Source organism: Bubalus bubalis, chromosome 9, assembly GCF_019923935.1.
Source record: "Bubalus bubalis isolate 160015118507 breed Murrah chromosome 9, NDDB_SH_1, whole genome shotgun sequence".
Classification (NCBI taxonomy): Eukaryota; Metazoa; Chordata; class Mammalia; order Artiodactyla; family Bovidae; genus Bubalus; species Bubalus bubalis.
In genome coordinates, this window is record NC_059165.1 from 95,193,243 (window position 1) to 95,214,887 (window position 21,645).

The following is a 21,645-nucleotide window of genomic DNA, read 5'->3' on the forward strand; positions in this document are numbered from 1 at the left end:
CCCACTTTAGTATTCTTGCCTGGAGAATCCTGTAGATAGAGGAGCTTGGTGGGCTACAGTCCATAGGGTTGCACAGAGTCTGACATGACTGAAGTTTCTTAGCATACACGCAATGGCAGCAGGAAACCCAGGGTGACATGTCCTTTTTCTTTTCTCACTAGACATGGAGTCCAAACTTCTACTCCCACCCAGAGGTGGCATAGGGCATCCTTTATTCTCTCAGAGAGGAAGGGAGGAGGACCTTGGAGAGGAAGGAGCTCAAGAAAGGGACTCTTCAATGCTACACAAGAAGTGCTTGGTAGTCACCTCATGAAGCAAATGTGAACTGATATAATATGCCCAAACTATAAAATCTGAACTGCAATATGACAGCCTAGGCACTGTCTTCCAAGGCAGGACAGAGTGGTACTCCAAGAGCTCTGAAAACTGCATTGTCATGGGAATCATGGCACACAAATTGATATCAGGACCAATGTAATAAACCTAACTGAGATGAATGTCTGCAAAAATGGAAGATTAAATAGGATCTGGAGTATCTTAATATGTAAAAAGTCCAGGGAAGAATAAAAAGTATAGAAAAACCATAGATTATGTCAGGGACCAAGAAAATTACTAGTAGGATACAGACAATCATAGGGTGGCTATCCTTCAATGACCATAATAAGATGCTATCCTTGGAACATCTCATATTTTGGAATTAAATTATGGGAATGTTAAGGCAACCATCACAAATTTTTTCAATTAAAAATTAGAAAAAAATCTTGAAACAAAAATATGGAAAATGCCAGCAAAGAAATAGAAGGCACAAAACCAAATGAAAACCGTAGAGTTGAAAAATAGAATAATTGAAAGAAAAAACTCTGGGTGAGCTCAATAGTATATTGGAGTTGGTGGGTGATAGAAGTGGTGAATCTGAGTTTGGATCAATAGAATTTAATGTATCTAAAGATAGAGAAAATAGATTGGAAAAAAATGAACAAAGCCTCAGAGACCTGTGAAAATATAGCAAATAATGTAAAATTTATGTCCTTGAAGTCCTCTTAACAGAAGATCAAATATGTGAGGCTGAGAAATAATTTAAGAACTATTAGCTGAAAATATCTCAAACATGGAGAAAGGCATAAAACTACAGATTTTAAGCTAAGCAGAAGTCAAACAGTTCTGCCCTTTCCCCATAGAAAAACTATGCCAACACACTATAATTGACCTTCTGAAAGCTCAAGACAAAAAAAATTTTGCAAGCAAATAAAGAGAAAAGAACTAAAAAAGGAACTAAAGAGCCATTGATGGAGGTGAAAGAGAAGAGTAAGAAAGCTGGCTTAAAACTCGACATTCAAAAAACTAAGATCATGGCACCCCATGCCATCACTGCATGGCAAACAGAAAGGGACAAAGTAGAGCAGTGGCAGATTTTGTTTCCTTGGGCTCCAAAATCACTGCTGACGGTGACTGCAGACATGAAATTAAAAGACGCTTGCTCCTTGGAAGAAAAGTTATGGCAAACCTAGACAGCATGTTAAAAATCAGAGGCATCATTTTGCTGACAAAGGCCTGTGTACTCAAAGCTATGGTTTTTCCAGTAATCATATATGGATGGATATAAGAGTTGGACCGTAAAGAAGGATAAGCACCAAAGAATTGATGCTTTAGAATTATGGAGCTAGAGAAGACTCTTGAGAGTCCCTTGGACTGCAAGGAGATTCAACCAGTCAATCCTAAAGGAAATCAACCCTGAATATTCACTGGAAGGACCAATGCTGAAGCTGGGGCTCCAAAACTTTGGCCACTTAATGGGAAGAGCCAACTCACTGGAAAAGACCCTGATGCTGGGAAAGATTGAGGCCAAAAGAGAAGAGGGCAGCAGATGATGAGATTGTTGAATGCCATCACCGACTCAATGAACATGAATTTAAGCAAACTGCAGGAGATAGTGAAGGACAAGGAAGCCTGGCATGCTGCAGTCCATGTGGTTGTAAAGAGTCAGACATAGCTTAGGACTGAACAATAACAACAACAACAACAAAAAAAAAAAAAAATAGAAAACTTAATGGAAATTTTAAAATGGATAAAAAGTAATGAATATGAAAATGCATCATGTCAAAATTTCTGGAATGCACATAAAAAGGTGCTGAGAGGGAAATTTATTGCAATATATGCTTACAAAGACCTTCCCTGGTGGCTCAGTGGTAAAGAATCTACCTGCCAATGTAGAAGACTCAGGTTCAATCCCTGAGTCAGGAAGACTGACTGGAGAAGAAAATGGCAACCCACTCCAGTATTCTTGCCTGGGAAATCCCATGGACAGAGGAGCCTGGTGGGCTACAGTCCATGGAGTCGCAAAGAGTTGGACACAACTTAATGACTAAACAACTACAACAATGTACAAGAAATGTCTGAAAACAATAATCTGAGCTTCTTTCTCAAGAAATACAAAAGAGAAAATCTAAATAAACTCTGTGATTGGAATGAAGGTAATAATGAAAAATGACAAATCAATGACTTTTAAAACAAATATAGTAGAGAAAAAGAAAAACTAAAGCATTGAGAGGAAATAAAACCCCTGATTAAATAGAGAATACCATCTTTATCAATGATCAAAACACTTTAAATCAGATATACCCAATACAAAATAAAAAGTTTAAAAAATTATTTAAAATAAATGCAATAATTTGTCTTTTAAAAATTTTAATGAGCTTATTTTCATCCAAAGGAAGTGATTTGGTGTAATAAAGTTGGAAACAGAGTATAATTTCTAGAAGTTAGCAATATTGATTCTCAAATTCACAAGAAAAGGAATTTTGTCAAAGTAAAACAGGAATTTTTATTGAGGGATAAAACATTAGAGAGGATATGGGAAAAAAGTAATATACCAAAATATTTCTCAAAAGTTCATTATTGGAGGAAAAACTGAATAAACAGAATACTGATGCAGAGGTTCCAGAAAAAGCCCATTTTATTTGGAAACTTGGGAGTTGATTAAGTTTCCATTTTTAAGTAAGTGGCAAAATTTTGATTTGAAAGAATGAAGAAACTATATTACAATTATTTTTAATTTAATTTCTATATTCAGAAAAAAATTATCTTTTAAAATACATTTTTAGATTTAAATTTAAATTAAAATCTCTAAAAGAATTCCATTAACACATGTAAAAAGCATGTATACTCTCAATATTTTGTGCTAATATGTATATTTCCACCAGCAGCTGATGAAACCAAACAGACAAAATACAATAAAGGGTAGTCTGAAATGCTTTTCCACATAAAATGAATCTTTTGGATACAAGAATGGCCAAAACAAAAAGGATGTGCTTACTGTATACTGGAGGGTCAAACGATAAAGACTCCACCTGCCATGCGGGAGACCTGGGTTTGATCCCTGGTTTGGGAAGATCCCCTGGAGAAGGAAATGGCAACCCACTCCAGTATTCTTGCTGGGAGAATCCCCATGGACAGAGGAGCTTGGTGGGCTTGGTGGGTTGCAAAGAGTCGGACATGACTGAGTGACAAAGCACAAACAAAAAAGATGCTATATACTAAATGATGGAGGCCCCAGATAGACTTAGTTGCAGAAGCTTTAAGGAGTCATTAATCTGAAATGAAACAATTATTTGTAACTCTTAATGGCTGAGTGTAGTTGTACACAGAGACTTAAAAAAAAGAGAGAGAATCCCTGGCTGAATAGAGGTAAAGTAGTTTTGATTGTTTCTAATATCTGAATGAATAATGTTATCTCTCTGAGTGGTATATTATTCAAAGCAAATGTGAAAGTGAAGTCACTCAGTCATGTCCAACTCTTTGTGACCCCCATGGGCTGTAGCCTACCATGCTTCTCTGTCCATGGGATTTTCCAGGCAAGAGTACTGGAGTGGGTTGCCATTTCCTTCTCCAGGGGATCCTCCCAACCCAGAGATTGAACCCAGGTCTCCCGCATTGTAAGTAGACGCTTTTACCGTCTGAGCCACCAGGGAAGTCCTAAAGCAAATGTAACAGAGACTTATTATGAGATAAAATCTGCATGCCAATTTCTCTTGGAATCTATTTGATTCTTTAAACCTTTCAGATAATTCATCACAGGTCTTAGGAGGATAATGTAGCACTTTGGGACAAAGATACAGCCTAGGAGACCAGCACTAGAAGCCAAGATGGAGAAGGTCTCCACGGCTGCCATGACCTTGCCCTTGGTGCTGTGGTAGACAGGGAGAATGGTGACCCAGACGCTGAGAAACACCACCATGCGGAAGGTCGGGAACTTGGCTTCACTGAAGGCGTCAGGCAGGTTTCTGTCCAGGAAAGCCAAGGACAAGGTCCCCAGGGCTAAGGAGCCCAGGTAGCCCAGGACACAGTAGAAGGCAGTGACTGAGCCCTTGTTGCACACAATGAGGAGCTCTTTGGGCTCAGAGTGAGTGTCTATCTCAAGGAAAGGGGGAGAGGTTCCCAGCTAGACACCACAGATGATCACCTGGATCAAGGAGCACATGGGAAAGACATAGTTAGTAGCTCCTGTGACCAGCAATCATCCCATGGTTCTTCCTGGTTTCCTGGCCTTGAATGCCAGGATCACAGTCAGGGTTTTGGCTAAAACAGTGGCCACAGCCACGGCGAACACAGATCCAAATGTGATCTGTTGGAGGATGCAGGTGGCTGTGTGGGGATGATTGATGAAGAGTAAGGAGCAGAGGAAGCACAGGAGGAGGGAGATGAGCAGGACATGGCTGAGAGCCCGGTTATTGGCCTTGACTATGGGGGTGTGTCGGTGCTTCACAAAGACCCACAAAACTACGGCTGTGATAACACAGAAGCACAGAGCTGTGCAGGCCAGTGACATCCCCAGAGAACCCTCGAATGCCAGGAAGGTCACAGCCCTGGGGAGGCAGTGATTTCTCTCCCTGTTTGGATACTCTCGGTCTGGGCACGGGGCACACCGCTCTGCATCTAGAGAGAGAGCAGACTCACCATTTCATTATCCCAATTTTTATTTGTAAAGCACTTAAATATGTAGGAAATTGAAATATACCATCTCGTGCAGTGTGCATATTGATCTCCTCTGATGAAATATTCAGACATATCAAATTAGAAAGTGTTGCTGAGAAAGTTAAAATGGAACCTTTGTACCTTCTTGATGGGAATGTAAAATGGTGCAGCTGCTGTGAGAAACAGTCTGGCAGTTCTTCTTAAAAATTTAACACAGAATTACTGTTAGAGTGAGCAATTCCTATCTAGGTGTATACTCCCTAAAGTTGAAGGCAGTGAATTGGATAATATCATACCAGCATTACTTACAACAGCCAAAAAACAGAAACAACCCAGATGCCCCTTGAGAGATAAATGATTAAACAAAATGAGGTACATACACACAATGCAAGAATGTCCTGCCTTAAAAAGAAATGAATTTATCTGCCACATGCTACAACACGCATGAACCTTGAAAATATTATCCTTCTGAAAGAAGCCACATGCCAAGGGAGGAATATGCTTTTATTTATGAAAGTACTTAGAATAGTCAGATTCATAGACACAGAAAGTGGAATGATGTTTACCAGGGAATTGAGAGTAACTGTTTCATGGTAACTGATGAAGTTAGGGGTTATAAGTTCTGTGGAAGAACAGTGGAAAAGGTGGTACAGCAATAGAAATTTATTAATGTCCTTGAATTGTACTCAAGAATAATTAAAATGATAAATTTTAATGTGATATATATTTGAGTGCAATAAAAATGAAGACGTCAAAAAATGCATAAATACATGAATTAAGAAACTAATGCCTAGTGACTCCTTTCCCAAAGTGCTCAGTATTCTTTCCATGGAAATAGGTAGGAGGTGGAGTTACTGTAGACCACTATGAAATATTTAACCTGTGTGGTTGGAAACGTATCCCTCTGGACACAAGGCACAAGTGGAAGCAGCAAACAGGTTGTCCTTCCTGTGGGGTTTTTCTGAACCCTGAAATGTAACTCTGGCTACACACAGATATCGGTGTCTGGAAGGAAAGAGAGAGAGTCTTTGGTCAAATTTGGCACATGGTTAGCGGCTGTCAGAGGATGTCTCTATTTCTCTCAGAAGGAAGGATGTTTCCTCTTCTGTGACATCACTAGGTCCCCTCCCCAATCCTAGCCTTGTCACTTTCTCCAGAAATCTAAGTATGAGATACTAAGTGATGTTTCCACATTCTTTCTTCTAAAATATTTATGGAGACAACCCAAATTTTACCAAAGTATTTCAAGGTTTTTGTTTCATATATTCCTGGCAACACAGCTTGACTTTCTCTTGTTAAACCACCTAGTCCAAACATCTCAGTGCAACTATCCCTGTGATAATAACACTGAAGTTTTATGTGCAGAAAACTATTTTCTATGCTCTTCTATTGGCCACATAGAGGATGTAGGTTTTAGGTTAAAGAACCTAACAATGTGGAAAGCAGACACACTATGAAAAGTGGCTTCATAAACAATAAATGTAGACTGTGAAGACACCAACTGTGAGAGAGTGTTATGAACTGCAGATTGTGATTAACACAATTCATGGCTCCTGACAGGAATGGCACAGATTTGTAAAAACAATTCAAAATACTTTTGTGTGCAAAATGTTAAAGCATCACATAGAGAACCACCTTAAAATTAGCCTGAAGTTTTCAAATGTGGGAAATTTTGTGAAAATAGTAGTCAGTGCTTTGAAATACGAATTAAAATGAAGTTTGGCGATCCAGTAATGTGCATATAACCATAGGAAAGTGTAAATGGAATCTACAAAGAAATAGTTAACATTCATAATCTACTGGTGTTTATCTAAACATAAGAAGGGAGTGAAGGGGGGTGGTCCTAAGACAGTGGAGGAATAGGACGGGGAGACCACGTTCTCCCCCACAAATTTATTGAAAGATCATTTGAACACTGAGCAAATTCCACACAACAACTTCTGAACGCTGGAGGACACCAGGCACCCAGAAAGGCAGCTTTTCCCTTCAAAAGCAGGTAGGACAAAATATAAAAGATAAAAAGAGAGAGAGACAAAAGAGTTAGGGACAGAGACCCATCCCAGGGAGGGAGTCGTGAAGGAGAGAAGTTTCCAAACACCAGGAAACCCTGTCACTGGCAGGTCTGTGGGGAGTTTTGGAACCTCAGAGGGCAATATAACCGGGAGGAAAAAACCCAAAACCCACAGATTACACGCCTAACTGCAACTCCCAGTGAAGTAGCCCATACGCTTGCGTCGGCCAGCAGCGAGCAGGGGCTGAACAGGGAGTCATGGGCTGCATGCTTAGGGTAAGGACCAGGCCTGAATGTCCTGAGGACAATCTGAGGGAGCTAACGTGAGATAGCAACCCAAACTGTGGGATAGGCAGAGAGAAAAAAAGAGAGAGAGAACTTTCCTGCGGAAAGCTCTAACCAAAGGCACTGCCGGGCCTGCTCACAGAACAAAGGACTGAGCAAATACCAGAGGAGAGCTAGCGGGTTGTGGACCGGTCCATTCCCACGCCGGAGGCAGAGAGGCAGGCAGGCAACAGCCAGAGCCGGAAGGTAAGGGGCAATCTCAGCCCCAGAGAAGGCATCCTCCACCAAACTGTGAGCAGGCCCTCAGTTGCTAACCAAGTCTTCTGGGATCCTGGATGGTTGACATCTGCCAGAAGGGTTGCAGTCAGAGATCAGCTCCCCAGAAGAGACACATCTGAGATGGCACTCTTGCAGTGCACCCAGGAAACAGGGGCTGGGACCCGGGAGGTGATAAGATGCACCACCCAGCTGGGAGAATGTGCTTGCCAAGCACCTGGTCGCCTGAGATGCTCGGACCTGGGAAGGGCACAAAATGCAGGCCCAGCTGAGTCTGTGCCTTTGTGGAGTACCCAAGTACCTGAACCTGAGTAGCTTAGACCCGGGAAGTGCACACAACCCAGGTCCCACTTTAGAGAGTTCCCCTGCAGAGCAGCCTGGAGCCTGAGCAGTGTAGACTAGGAAAGCACACACGCCATGAGCAGCAGCAAACCCAGTGTGGCCCAGACACTGCAAGCAATACCCACAAATGCCAGTGATATTTGTTTGCGGTGTTCCTCTCTCCCCACAACACAACTGAACAAGTGAGCCTAAATAAGTGACCACCTTCGCCCCCTTGTGTCAGGGTGGAAATTAGACACTGAAGAGACTTGCAAACAGAGGAAGCCAAAATAAACAAAGAAGAGGGAGGCACTCTGGAAGTGACAGGTGCAACAGATTAAAACCCTGTAGTTAGCACTGATTACATTGGAAGGGGTCTATAGACCTTGAAGACTATAAGCTGGAACAAGCTACTATCTGGAACTGAACTGACCCCACACTGCCCTCAACAGCTCCAGAGAAATTCCTAGATATATTTTACAATTATCATCTTTAAATTAAAATTTTTTAAGTTCTTTATTACTCCTTTAATTTTCATTTTTATAACCTACTATTACTTTGCAAAAAAAAGACCCTATTTTTAAAGCAAATTTCACATATATATTTTATAATTTCTGTGATTTTGTTTTGTCTCTTTTTTGTTGTTGTTGTTTTCTTTTTTTGTTTTGTCTCTTTCATATTGTATTTTTGAGAGTCTAACCTCTACTCTAGATTTTTAATCTTTGTTTTTTGCTTTTTGTTATCAATTTTGTAACTTTAAGATTCTAATCTTCAGCTTTGCGCAGTGGCACCATTGTAGCTAATGAGGTTTATCCAAGTCGTGATTATTGCTAATTGAAAAGAATCTAATCTTCAGTACCCATTTTTACTTAGGGGTGTGATTAATGCCTTGATTGCTCTCTCCCCCTTTTGACTCTCCTTTTTGTCCCACAGGTCACCTCTATCTCCTCCCTTCCACTTCTCTTCTCTACCCAAATCTGTGAATCTCTTTCAGTGTTCTGGGCTATGGAGAACACTTAGGGAACTGATTAATGGCTAGATCTGTCTCTCTCCTTTTGACTCCCCCTCTTCTCCTCTTGGTCACCTCTATCTCCTTCCTCCCTCTTCTCTTCTCTGTGTAACTCCGTGAACCTCTCTGACTGTTCCAGACTGTGGAGAGCACATAAGGAATTGATTACTGGCTAGAATGCTCTCCCCCCTTTTGATTTCCCCTCTTCTCCCCCTGGTCACCTCTATCTCCCTCCTCCCTCTTGTCTTCTCCATGTAACTCAGTGAACCTCTCTGGGTGTCCCTCACTGTGGAGAATCTTTTCACCATTAACCTAGATGTTTTATCATCAGTGCTGTATGGATGGAGAAGTCTTGAGGCTACTGTAAGAATAAGACTGAAAGCCAGAGGCAGGAGACTTAAATCCAAAACTTGAGAACACCAGAAAACTCCTGACTCCAGGGAACATTAATCAACAAGAGCTCATCCAAAAGCCTCCATACCTACACTGAAACCAAACTCCACCCAAGAGCTAACAAGTTGCAGAGCCAGACATACCAAGCTAATTCTCCAGCAATGCAGGAACATATCCCTGAGCATTAAAATACAGGCTGCCCAAAGTCACACCAAACCCATAGACATCTCAAAACTCACTACTGGACACTTCATTACACTCCAGAGAGAAGAGATCCAGCTCCACCCACCAGAACATTGATGCAAGCTTCCCTAAACAGGAAACCTTGACAAGCCACTAGTCCAACCCCACCCACAGGGAGCAACTTCCACAATAAAGAGGAACCACAGACTTTCAGCATACAGAAAGGCCATCCCAAATAGAGCAATTTAAACAAGATGAAAAGGCAGAGAAATATTCAGCAGGTAAAGGAACATGATAAATGCCCACCAAACCAAACAAAAGAGAAGGAGATAGGGAGTCTACCTGAAAAAGAATTCAAAATAATGATAGTAAAGGTGATCCAAAATCTTGGAAACAAAATGCAGTTACGGATAAATGGTCTGGAGACAAGGATTGAGAAGATGCAAGAAATTTTTGACAAGGACCTAGAAGAAATAAAAAAGGGCTAATCAATAATGAATAATGCAATAACTGAGATCAAAAGCACTCTGGAGGGAACCAACAGTAGAATAACTGAGGCAGAAGATAGGATAAGTGAAGTGGAAGATAGAATGGTGGAAATAAATGAAGCAAAGAAAAAAAGAATTAAAAGAAATGAGGACAACCTCAGAGACCTCTGGGATAATGTCAAACACCCCAACATTGGAATCATAGCAGTCCCAGAAGAAGAAGACAAAAAGAAAGGCCATGAGAAAATACTTGAGATAATAGTTGAAAACTTCCCTAAAATAGGAAAGGAAATAGCCATCCAAGTCCAAGAAACCCCGAGAGTCCCAAACAGGATAAACCCAAGGTGAAATACCTCAAGATATATTAATCAAATTAACAAAGATCAAACACAAAGAGCAAATATTAAACGCAGCAAAGGAAAGGCAACAAATAACACACAAGGGGATTCCCATAAGGATAACAGCTGATCTTTCAGTAGAAACTCTTCAGGCCAGAAGGGAATGGCAGGAAAGTGATGAAAGAGAAAAACCTACAACCCAGATTTCTGTACCCATAAGGATCTCATTCAAATATAAAGGAGAAATCAAAAGTTTTACAAACAAGCAAAAGCTGAGAGAATTCAACACCACCAAACCAGCTCTTCAACAAATGGTATAGGATCTTCTCTAGACAGGAAACACAGAAAAGGTGTATAAACTCGAACCCAAAACAACAAAGTAAATGGCAATGGGATCATACTTATCAACAATTACCTTAAATGTAAATGGACTGAATGCCCCCAACCAAAAGACAAAGACTGGCTGAATGGATATAAAAACAAGACCCCTATATATGCTGTGTACAAAAGACCCACAGCAAACCAAAGACAGATACAGACTGAAAGTGAAGGGCTGGAAAAAGATATTTCACCCAAATGAAGACCAAAAGAAAGCAGGAGTAGCAATACTCATATCAGATAAAATAGACTTTGAAATAAAGGCCATGAAAAGAGACAAAGAAGGACACTACATAATGATCAATCCAAGAAGAAGATATAACAATTATAAATATATACGCACTTGCCAAATTCAGACTTAAATTGAAGAAAGTAGGGAAAACAAATAGACCATTCAGGTCTAAATCAAATGACCTAAATCAAATCCCTTATGATTATACAGTGGAAGTGAGAAATAGATTTAAGGGACTAGATCTGATAGACAGAGTGCTTGATGAACTGTGGATGGAGGTTCATGACATCCCCAAGAAAAAGAAATGCAAAGAAAGCAAAATGGCTGTCTGAGGAGGCCTTACAAATAGCTGTGAAAAGAAGTGAAAAGCAAAGAAGAAAAGAAAAGATATACCCATTTGAATGCAGAGTTCCAAAGACTAGCAAGGAGAGATAAGAAAGCCTTCCTCAGTGATCAATGCAAAGAAGTAAAGGAAATGGGAGTGGGAGAGAATGTGAAAGACTAGAGATCTCTTCAAGAAAATTAGAGATACAAGGGAACATTTCATGCAAAGATGGGCTCGATAAAGGACAGAAATGGTATGGACCTAACAGAAGCAGAAGATATTAAGAAGAGGTGGCAAGAATACACAGAAGAACTATACAAAAAAGACCTTCACGACCCAGATAATCACGATGGTGTGATCACTCACCTAGAGCCAGACATCCTGGAATGTGAAGTCAAGTGGGCTTTAGGAAGCATCACTATGAACAAAGCTGGTGGAGGTGATGGAATTCCAGTTGAGCTATTTCAAATCCTGAAAGTTGATGCTGTGAAAGTGCTGTACTCAATATACCAGCAAATTTGGAAAACTCAGCAGTGGCCACAGGACTGGAAAAGGTCAGTTTTCATTCCAATCCCAAAGAAAGGCAATGCCAAAGAATGCTCCAACTACTGCACAATTGCACTCATCTCACCCACTAGCAAAGTAATGCTCAAAATTCTCCAAACCAGGCTTCAGCAATACATGAACTGTGAACTTCCAGATGTTCAAGCTGGATTTGGAAAAGGCAGAGGAATCAGAGATCAAATTTCCAACATCCACTGGATCATCAAAAAAGCACGAGAGTTCCAGAAAAATATCTATTTCTGTTTTATTGACTATGCCAAAGCCTTTGACTGTGTGGATCACAATAAACTGTGGAAAATTCTGAAAGAGATGGGAATACCAGACCACCTGACCTGACTCTTGATAAATCTGTATGCAGGTCAGGAAGCAACAGTTAGAACTGGACATGGAACAACAGACCCTGCTTATTTAACTTCTATGCAGAGTACATCATGAGAAATGCTGGGCTGGATGAAGCACCAGCTGGAATCAAGATTGCCAGGAGAAATATCAATAACCTCAGATATGCAGATGACACCACCCTTATGGCAGAAAGTGCAGAAGAACTAAAGAGCCTCTTGAGGAAAGTGAAAGACGAGAGTGAAAAAGTTGGCTTAAAGCTCAATATTCAGAAAACTAAGATCATGGCATCTGGTCCATCACTTCATGGCAGATAGATGGGGAAACAGTGGAAACAGTGACTAACTTTATTTGGGGGGCTCCAAAATCACTGCAGATGGTGACTGCAGCCATGAAATTAAAAGACGCTTACTCCTTGGAAGGAAAGTTATGACCAACCTAGACAGTATATTCAAAAGCAGAGACATTACTTTGCCAACAAAGGGCTGTCTAATCAAGGCTATGGTTTTTCCAGTAGTCATGTATGGATGTGAGGGTTGGACTGTAGAGAAAGCTGAGTGCCAAAGAATTGATCCTTTTGAACTGTGGTGTTGGATAAGACTCTTGAGAGTCCATTGAACTGCTAGGAGATCCAAACAGTCCATCCTAAAGGAGATCAGTCCTGAGTGTTCACTGGAAGGAGTGATGTTGAAGCTGAAACTCCAATACTTTGGCCACCTGATGCAAAGAACTGACTTATTGGAAAATACCCTGATGCTGGGAAAGACTGAAGGTGGAAGGAGAAGGGGACAACAAAGGATGAGATGGTTGGATGGCATCACTGACTCGATGGACATGAGTTTAGGTAAACTCCAGGAGTTGGTGATGGACAGGGAAGCCTGGCATGCTGCAGTCCATGGGGTCGCAAAGAGTCGGACATGACTTAGCGACTGAACTGAACTAAACGTAGGAGCACCACAACATGTAAGGCAAATGCTAACAAGTATGAAAGGGGAAATTAACAGTAACACAATAATAGTGGGAGACTTTAATACCCCAGTCACATGTATGTATAGATCAACTAAACAGAAAATTAGCAAAGAAACGCAAACTTTAAATGATACAATGGACCAGTTAGACCTAATTGATATTTATAGGACAGATCAGATCAGTCGCTCAGTCGTGTCCGACTCTTTGCAACCCCATGAATCGCAGCACGCCAGGCCTCCCTGTCCATCACCAACTCCCGGAGTTCACTCAGACTCACGTCCATCGAGTCAGTGATGCCATCAAGCCATCTCATCCTCTGTCATCCCCTTCTCCTCCTGCCCCTAATCCCTCCCAGCACCAGAGTCTTTTCCAGTGAGTCAACTCTTCGCATGAGATGGCCAAAGTACTGGAGTTTCAGCTTTAGCATCATTCCTTCCAAAGAAATCCCAGGGCTGATCTCCTTCAGAATGGACTGGTTGGATCGCCTTGCAGTCCAAGGGACTCTCAAGAGTCTTCTCCAACACCACACTTCAAAAGCATCAATTGTTCGGTACTCAGCCTTCTTCACAGTCCAACTCTCACATCCATACATGACCACAGGAAAAACCATAGCCTTGACTAGACGAATTTTTGTTGGCAAAATAATGTCTCTGCTTTTGAATATGCTATCTAGGTTGGTCCTAACTTTCCTTCCAAGGAGTAAGCGTCTTTTAATTTCATGGCTGCAGTCACCATCTGTAGTGATTTTGGAGCCCAGAAAAATAAAGTTAGTCACTGTTTCCACTGTTTCCCCATCTATTTCCCATGAAGTGGTGGGACCAGATGCCATGATCTTAGTTTTCTGAATATTGAACTTTAAGCCAACTTTTTCGCTCTCCACTTTCACTTTCATCAAGAGGCTTTGGAGTTCCTCTTCATTTTCTGCCATAAGGGTGGTGTCATCTGCATATCTGAGGTTATTGATATTTCTCCCGACAATCTTGATTCCAGTTTGTGTTTCTTCCAGTCCAGGATTTCTCATGATGTGCTCTGCATAGAAGTTAAATAAACAGGGTGACAATATACAGCCTTGACATACTCCTTTTCCTATTTGGAACCAGTCTGTTGTTCCATGTCCAGTTCTAACCGTTGCTTCCTGACCTGCATACAAATTTCTCAAGAGGCAGATCAGGTGGTCTGGTATTCCCATCTCTTTCAGAATTTTCCACAGTTTATTGTGATCCACACAGTCAAAGGCTTTGGCATAGTCAGTAAAGCAGAAATAGATGTTTTTCTGGAACTCTTGCTTTTTCTATGATCCAGCGGAGGTTGGCAATTTGATTTCTGGTTCCTCTGCCTTTTCTAAAACCAGCTTGAACATCAGGAAGTTCACAGTTCACATATTGCTGAAGCCTGGCTTGGAGAATTTTGAGCATTACTTTACTAGCATGTGAGATGAGTGCAATTGTGCAGTAGTTTGAGCATTCTTTGGCATTGCCTTTCTTTGGGATTGGAATGAAAACTAAAACAATGAATTTCATCTTTTTCTCAAGTGCACACGGAAACTTCTCCAGGATAGCTCACATCCTGGGCCATAAATCTAGCCTTGGTAAATTTAAAAAAATGAAGTCATTTCAAGCATCTTTGCCGATCACAGTGTGCTAAGATTAGATGTTAACTACAGGAAAAAACTATTAAAAATGCAAACATATGGAGGCTAAACCCCATGCTTCTGAATAACCAACAAATCACAGAAGAAATCAAAAAAGAAATCAAAATATGCAAAGAAACGAATGAAAACGAAAACACAACAACCCAAAACCTATGGGATTCAGTAAATGCAGTGCTAAGGGGAAGGTTCATAGCAATACATGCTTACCTCAAGAAACAAGAGGAAAATCAAATAAATAACCTACCTTTACACCTAAAGAGACCATAGCAAAAATCGACAAAGCTAAAAGCTGGTTCTTTGAGAAAATAAATAAAATAGACAAACCATTAGGCAGACTCATCAAGAAAAAGAGAGAGAAGAATCAAATCAACAAAATTAGAAATGAAAATGGGGAAATCACAACAGACAACACAGAAATACAAAGGATCATAAGAGACTACTATCAGCAACTATATGCCAATAAAATTGACAACTTGGAAGAAATGGACGAATTCTTAGAAAAGTATAACCTTCCAAAACTGAACCAGGAAGAAATAGAAAACCTTAACAGACCCATCACAAGCATGGAAATCAAAACTGTAATCAGAAATCTTCCAACAAACAAAAGCCCAGGACCAGATGGCTTCACGGCTGAATTCTACCAAAAATTTACAGAAGAGCTAACGCCTATCCTACTCAAAGTCTTCTGGAAAATTGCAGAGGAAGGTAAACTGCCAAACTCATTCTATGAGGCCACCATCACCCTAATACCAAAACCAGACAAAGATGCCACAAAAAAAAGAAAACTACAGGCCAAAATCACTGATGAACATAGATGCAAAAATTCTTTAAAAAATTCTAGCAAACAGAATCCAACAACATATTAAAAAGATCATATATCATGACCAAGAGAACTTTATCCCAGGGATGCAAGGGTTCTTCAATATTTGCAAATCAATCAATGTGATACACCACATTAACAAATTGAAAGATAAAAACTATATGATTATCTCAATAGATGCAAAGAAAGCCTTTGACAAAATTCAACATCTGTTTATGATAAAAACCCTCCAGAAAGCAGGCATAAAAGGAACATACCTCAACATAATATAAGCCATATATGATAAATCCACAGTAAACATTATCCTCAATGGTGAAAAATTGAAAGCATTTCCCCTAAAGTCAGGAACAAGACAAGGGTGCCCACTCTCACCACTACTATTCAACATAATTTTGGAACTTTTAGCCACAGCAATCAGAGAAGAAAAAGAAATAAAAGGAATCCAGATTGGAAAAAAAAAAAAAAACTCTCACTGTTTACAGATGACATGATCCTCTTCATAGAAAACCCAAAAGACACCACCAGAAAATTACTAGAGCTAATCAATGAATATAGTAACGTTGCAGGATATAAAATCAACACACAGAAATCCCTTGCATTCCTATACACTAACAATGAGAAAACAGAAAGAGAAATTAAGGAAACAATTCCATTCACCATTGTGATGAAAAGAATAAAATACTTAGGAATAAATCTACCTAAAGAAACTAAAGACCTATATATAGAAAACTATAAAACACTGATGAAAGAAATAAAAGATGACACAAATTGATGGAGAAATATACCATGTTCATGGATCGGAAGAATCAATATAGTGAAAATGTATATACTACCCAAAGCAATCTATAGATTCAATGCAATCCCTATCAAGCTACCAATGGTATTTTTCACAGAACTAGAACAAATAATTTCACAATTTGTATGGAAATACAAAAAACCTCAAATAGCCAAAGCAATCTTGAGAAAGAAGAATGGAACTGGAGGAATCAACCTGCCTGACTTCAGGCTCTACTAAAAAGCCACAGTCGTCAAGACAGTATGGTACTGGCACAAAGACAGAAATATAGATCAATGGAACAAAATAGAAAGCCCAGAGATAAACCCACGCACCTATAGACACCTTATCTTTGACAAAGGAGGCAAGAATATACAATGGAGAAAAGACAATCTCTTTAACAAGTGGTGCTGGGAAAACTGGTCAACCACTTGTAAAAGAATGAAACTAGAACACTTTCTAACACCATACACAAAAATAAACTCAAAATGGAATGAAGATCTAAATATAAGACCAGAAACTATAAAACTCCTAGAGGAAAACATAGGCAAAACACTCTGACATAAATCACAGCAGGATCCTCTATGACCCACCTCCCAGAGTAATGGAAATAAAAGCAAAAATAAACAAATGGGACCTAATTAAACTTAAAAGCTTTTGCACAACGAAGGAAACTATAGGCAAGGTGAAAAGACAGCCTTCAAAATGGGAGAAAATAATAGCAAATGAAGCAACTGACAAAGAATCAATCTCAAAAATATACAAACAGCTCATGCAGCTCAATTCCAGAAAAATAAGTGACCCAATCAAAAAATGGACCAAAAAGCTAAACAGACATTTCTCCAAAGAAGACATAAGGTGGCTAACAGACACACGAAAAGATGCTCAACATCACTTATTATCAGAGAAATGCACATTAAAAGCACAATGAGGTACCATCTCACGCTGGTCAGAATGGCTGCTATCAAAAAGTCTACAAACAATAAATGCTGGAGAGGGTGCAGAGAAAAGGGAAACCCATTACACTGTTGGTGGGAATGCAAACTAGTACAGCCACTATGAAGAACAGTGTGGGTATTCCTTAAAAAATGACATAGAACTCCCATACAACCCAGCAATCCCACTGCTGGGTATATACACTGAGGAAACCAGAATTGAAAGAGACACGTGTACCCCAATGTTCATGGCAGCACTGTTTACAATAGCCAGGACATGGAAGCAACCTAGATGCCCATCAGCAGACAAGTGGATAGGAAACCTGTGGTACATATACACAATGGAATATTACTCAGCCATTAAAAAGCATGCATTTGAATCAGTTCTAATGAGATGGATGAAACTGGAGCCTATTATACAGAGTGGAGTAAGTCAGCCCTAGGAAATTTCAAAAGACATGGGAAATAAAGGAAGTCTTAGATTAGTCCATTAGAGAGCCACTAGGTAGGTGAAAAAAAAAAACAGTTATGATTTTTTTAGCATAAGGTTCATATGGCTCCTTCTGGTACTAGAAACCTGTGTGAAGAAAGTGGGGTGTTGTTTAATAGGTCTGTTTTGGGAAGGAAAGTAACAAGTGGTACCTGCTTAAATTAAAACATCATGAAGCTTTATAACAAAATCCAGCTCTATCTTTTTACTCTTCATTAAGAATTCCACATGTTGGAAACTAGAGTTTGGATACCAAGATCCCAGCATGTTTCTTTTAAATTTATATTAAAAGCTATTAAAAATAGGTACTTTATTTGATCTGATTATTTGATTTGATTTAATCAACAACTTGACAATATGTATTTGCTTCTTGTGTTTGAGGACAGAAATTTCTAAATATATTCTGAAATGGATTTGTAGATTCACAAAAGCCTGCATTAATTCACTTCTAAACCATGTAACTTATTTTGAGTTTATAATTATCATCAGTGTTCTCACATTTTAAATTGTTTGCAGATTTCATAGGAATAGTTATATCTAAAAATAGTTCATTTTCCAGGGTCTGTAGAATATCAGGGAGACCTCATTTCTCTTTGTTACAACAATCATTTCAATGAACATTTGGATAACGGCATATATACAACTATAGATGAAAGTGTTGGATTCTGTTATGGTAATTACGTCGAAACTTCGTGACATTAAGTACACTCCAAGGAAATGTTTAGATTTTTACAGTTTTATGGTTTTCATATGTTTTGTTAAGTCTCCTCTGGATATTTTACTATATTGCACTCTGCTGCTACTGCTGCTAAGTCGCCTCAGTCATGTCCGACTCTGTGCGACCCCACAGATGGCAGCCCACCAGGCTCCCCCGTCCCTGGGATTCTCCAGGCAAGAACACTGGAGTGGGTTGCCATTTCCTTCTCCAATGCATTACAGTGAAAAGTGAAAGTGAAGTTGCTCAGTCGTGCCCGACTCCCAGCGACCCCATGGACTGCAGCCTACCAGGCTCCTCCATCCATGGGATTTTCCAGGCAAGAGTACTGGAGTGGGGTACCATTGCCTTCTCTGTATTATGCTCTAAACTAGGACAATTTTCCCAGCATGCATTCTAATACAAATAATTAGTAAGTAGAACACTCCCCCATGGTGAAAGTCCCTCAGTCGTGTCTGACTCTTTGCAACCCCATGGGCTATACAGTCCATGGAATTCTCCAGGCCAGAATGTTGAAGTGGGTAGCCATTCTCTTCTCCAGGAAATCTTCCCAATCCAGGGATCAAACCCAGGTCTCCCACATTGCAGGCAGATTCTTTACCAGCTGAGCCACAAGGGAAGCCCTAAAACATGGACTTTATCTAATTGTGTGGCATGCATATCTCTGGTTGAGTTAGTGTAATTGACCGTGATAGAGGTCAAATAATTAGTAGCTTCCACCAAACTAGAAAATGTATGCACCTGAAATATTTCCATCAAACACTCCATTTCATATTTTGGTAAAAGAAGCAGAAGCAAAGCATGAGGAAAAGAAACATGAAATGAGACAGCTGGAAGGGACAAAGATTTGGCGGAGGTCCTCAAACAGAAGAGTAGAAACAGGATTGACATTCTCCCCTCAAATTAGCAACTCTCCAGTAGCAGGGCAGCTGCCAACAAAATTAGTGTTGAAAAAATTCCAGACATAACTAATAAGGAAATAAGGTGCACAGGTTCTAAACACGTCTTCCACTTCTGAGGACATGGGCGTGTTGATCAACATTGCAGAACCATTAGAAACTCTATGAACCAGCAAAACATGAACAGAAAACAGACTGCTTGATGCAAACCCATTGTTAAGCCCTGCTACAGTAACTCAACTAGAGACCTTCATGCCACACAGTTAAAGTCCATGTTTTAGGGCAGAATTTATCACTTTCCCCAGCGAAACTAATGATATAGATAAAAATGAAGGGCTTTACTGTCTTCTGACATAGTATCTACTTTTTTTCTTTTGCTTCCAGAATATTGGGCTGAATACCTCACTCTTGGTGGGAGTGAATTAATAATATTAATATTTGATGGGACTCATTTTTTAAGGGTAGAAAATCCAGGTCACTTCGGGTCTCTCCATGGAGGCACATTTCAGCAATATCTTTGTCAGCAGTCAACATTCAGGCTGAGCCACTTTCTCTAAGAGTGGCCTCAGGCCAGGGGACCAGTGTTTCAAAGGGATTGTGTGCCTCAGTCTAAGGGTTCTAGCAGCAGGAGGGGCTGGGATTCAGCAGTCTCACTAATTTTAAGACCTCCAGGAACAGAGCTTGGAAATCCTGCTGGTGAATAGAGAAGGAAAGATGCATAATTCTCTCCTCTCTTGAAAGGAGTGAAGAGGGAAAATTTTTCAGATAATAGAAGGACAAAGAAGGATAGAATATTCAGAATTCTTTGGTCTACATCTCTGCCACTTTTGTGCACATCTCAGATCGTTTTCAAGGAGATGAAACACACATATATGCAAATGCAAACAAGAACTTAATCATAAGGTATTATCAGTTGCTTTGGCCTTCTCAGGAAGGAGATCTGGAATACACCTGCTTGTAGTTTTAATGTATGGATGGGGGGAAACCCACCACCACATCCCCATCTTTATACACTCTGTGCTTCAGGCAATCTGCCTAAACTGCAAACTGTATCCACATGCAGTGTGTAAAGACTGCAGGAGCAAGAAAAGATAAATCGGAGAGAACGACATAGCAGGAGATGCCCAACCAAGAGACCAAGCCCTGTATCTAGGCTCAGCTCATGAAAAGAGGGATCGGCATCTGATCCCTGCTCTGCTCTCAAAAAGGAAAATGCCCCTCACTTCAGCCCAGCCTATGCCCACGACCCCTCTGTCTTTCAGCTTGTGGAAAACTTGCAGGGCGTGTGCCAGACTGGTGTGCCAGACCAGGGCACACTTAGAATCAGAGAGCAGGTGAGCAGAGACCTCACCCTCGGTGTCCCTGTGACACGAGCAGCCTGCCTTCCCCTTCTTTTTACTGCTTCATGTCAGTCCCATGGAGGAGCTCTGGGGAGGCTCCTGTCCTGGGGCTCTGCACCTGTCTCCCTCCATCCTGGTGAAAAACAATGACCATAAACATGTTTTTCCCCTTCCCTCTGTGATTGCATCATAGTCTGTGACTCCCAAACTTCAGGGCTTGGGAGCAGAGAGGGAGGTGTGGGGGAGACAAGTCCATCCCGACACTGAGGGCTCTGCCCTCCTATGTCCATGATTGACGTCCCTGCATGGAGCTCATAGTGGCTGTGTCAGACACACCAAAGGGAAACTTTTCTGCACTCTTGGTGAGAACGTCAATCGGTGCAGCCATTAAGAAAAAAAAAACAAAACAGTACGGAGGTTCATTAAAAAATTAAAATTAGAACTGCTGTAGGAAGGCACTGGCACCCCACTCCAGTACTCTTGCCTGGAAAATCCCATGGATGGAGGAGCCTGGTAGGCTGCAGTCCATGGGGTCGCTGAGGGTCGGACACGACTGAGGGACTTCACTTTCACTTTTCACTTCCTTGCGTTGGAGAAGGAAATAGCAACCCACTCCAGTGTTCTTGCTTGGAGAATCCCAGGGACGGGGGAGCCTGGTGGGCTGCCATCTGTGGGGTCACACAGAGTCGGACATGACTGAAGTGACTTAGTAGCAGCAACAGCAGCAGCAGGAACCAGCAATTCCACTTCTGGGTATGTATCAGGAAAAAAATGAAGCCAGTATCCTAAATAATCATCTACCTTCACATGATCATTGCAGGATCATTTCCAATAGTCCAGACATGGGAAAATATAAAAATATCAAATATCAAAAGATGAGTATATTTAAAAAGAGTGGATTTTATATTTTATGCATAGGTAGGTACAAACTACTACCA

The 21,645-nt window shown here is 40.6% G+C and overlaps 1 protein-coding gene across 1 annotated transcript; it reads right to left on the minus strand.

The window, feature by feature from the left end:
• Window positions 1-3,997: 3,997 nt before the first annotated feature.
• On the minus strand, window positions 3,998-8,727 carry LOC102394719 (vomeronasal type-2 receptor 116-like). Its single transcript, XM_044948725.2, is given in 2 exon segments — window positions 3,998-4,932; window positions 8,724-8,727. Coding segments are annotated over 2 exon segments (939 nt in total).
• Window positions 8,728-21,645: the final 12,918 nt, after the last annotated feature.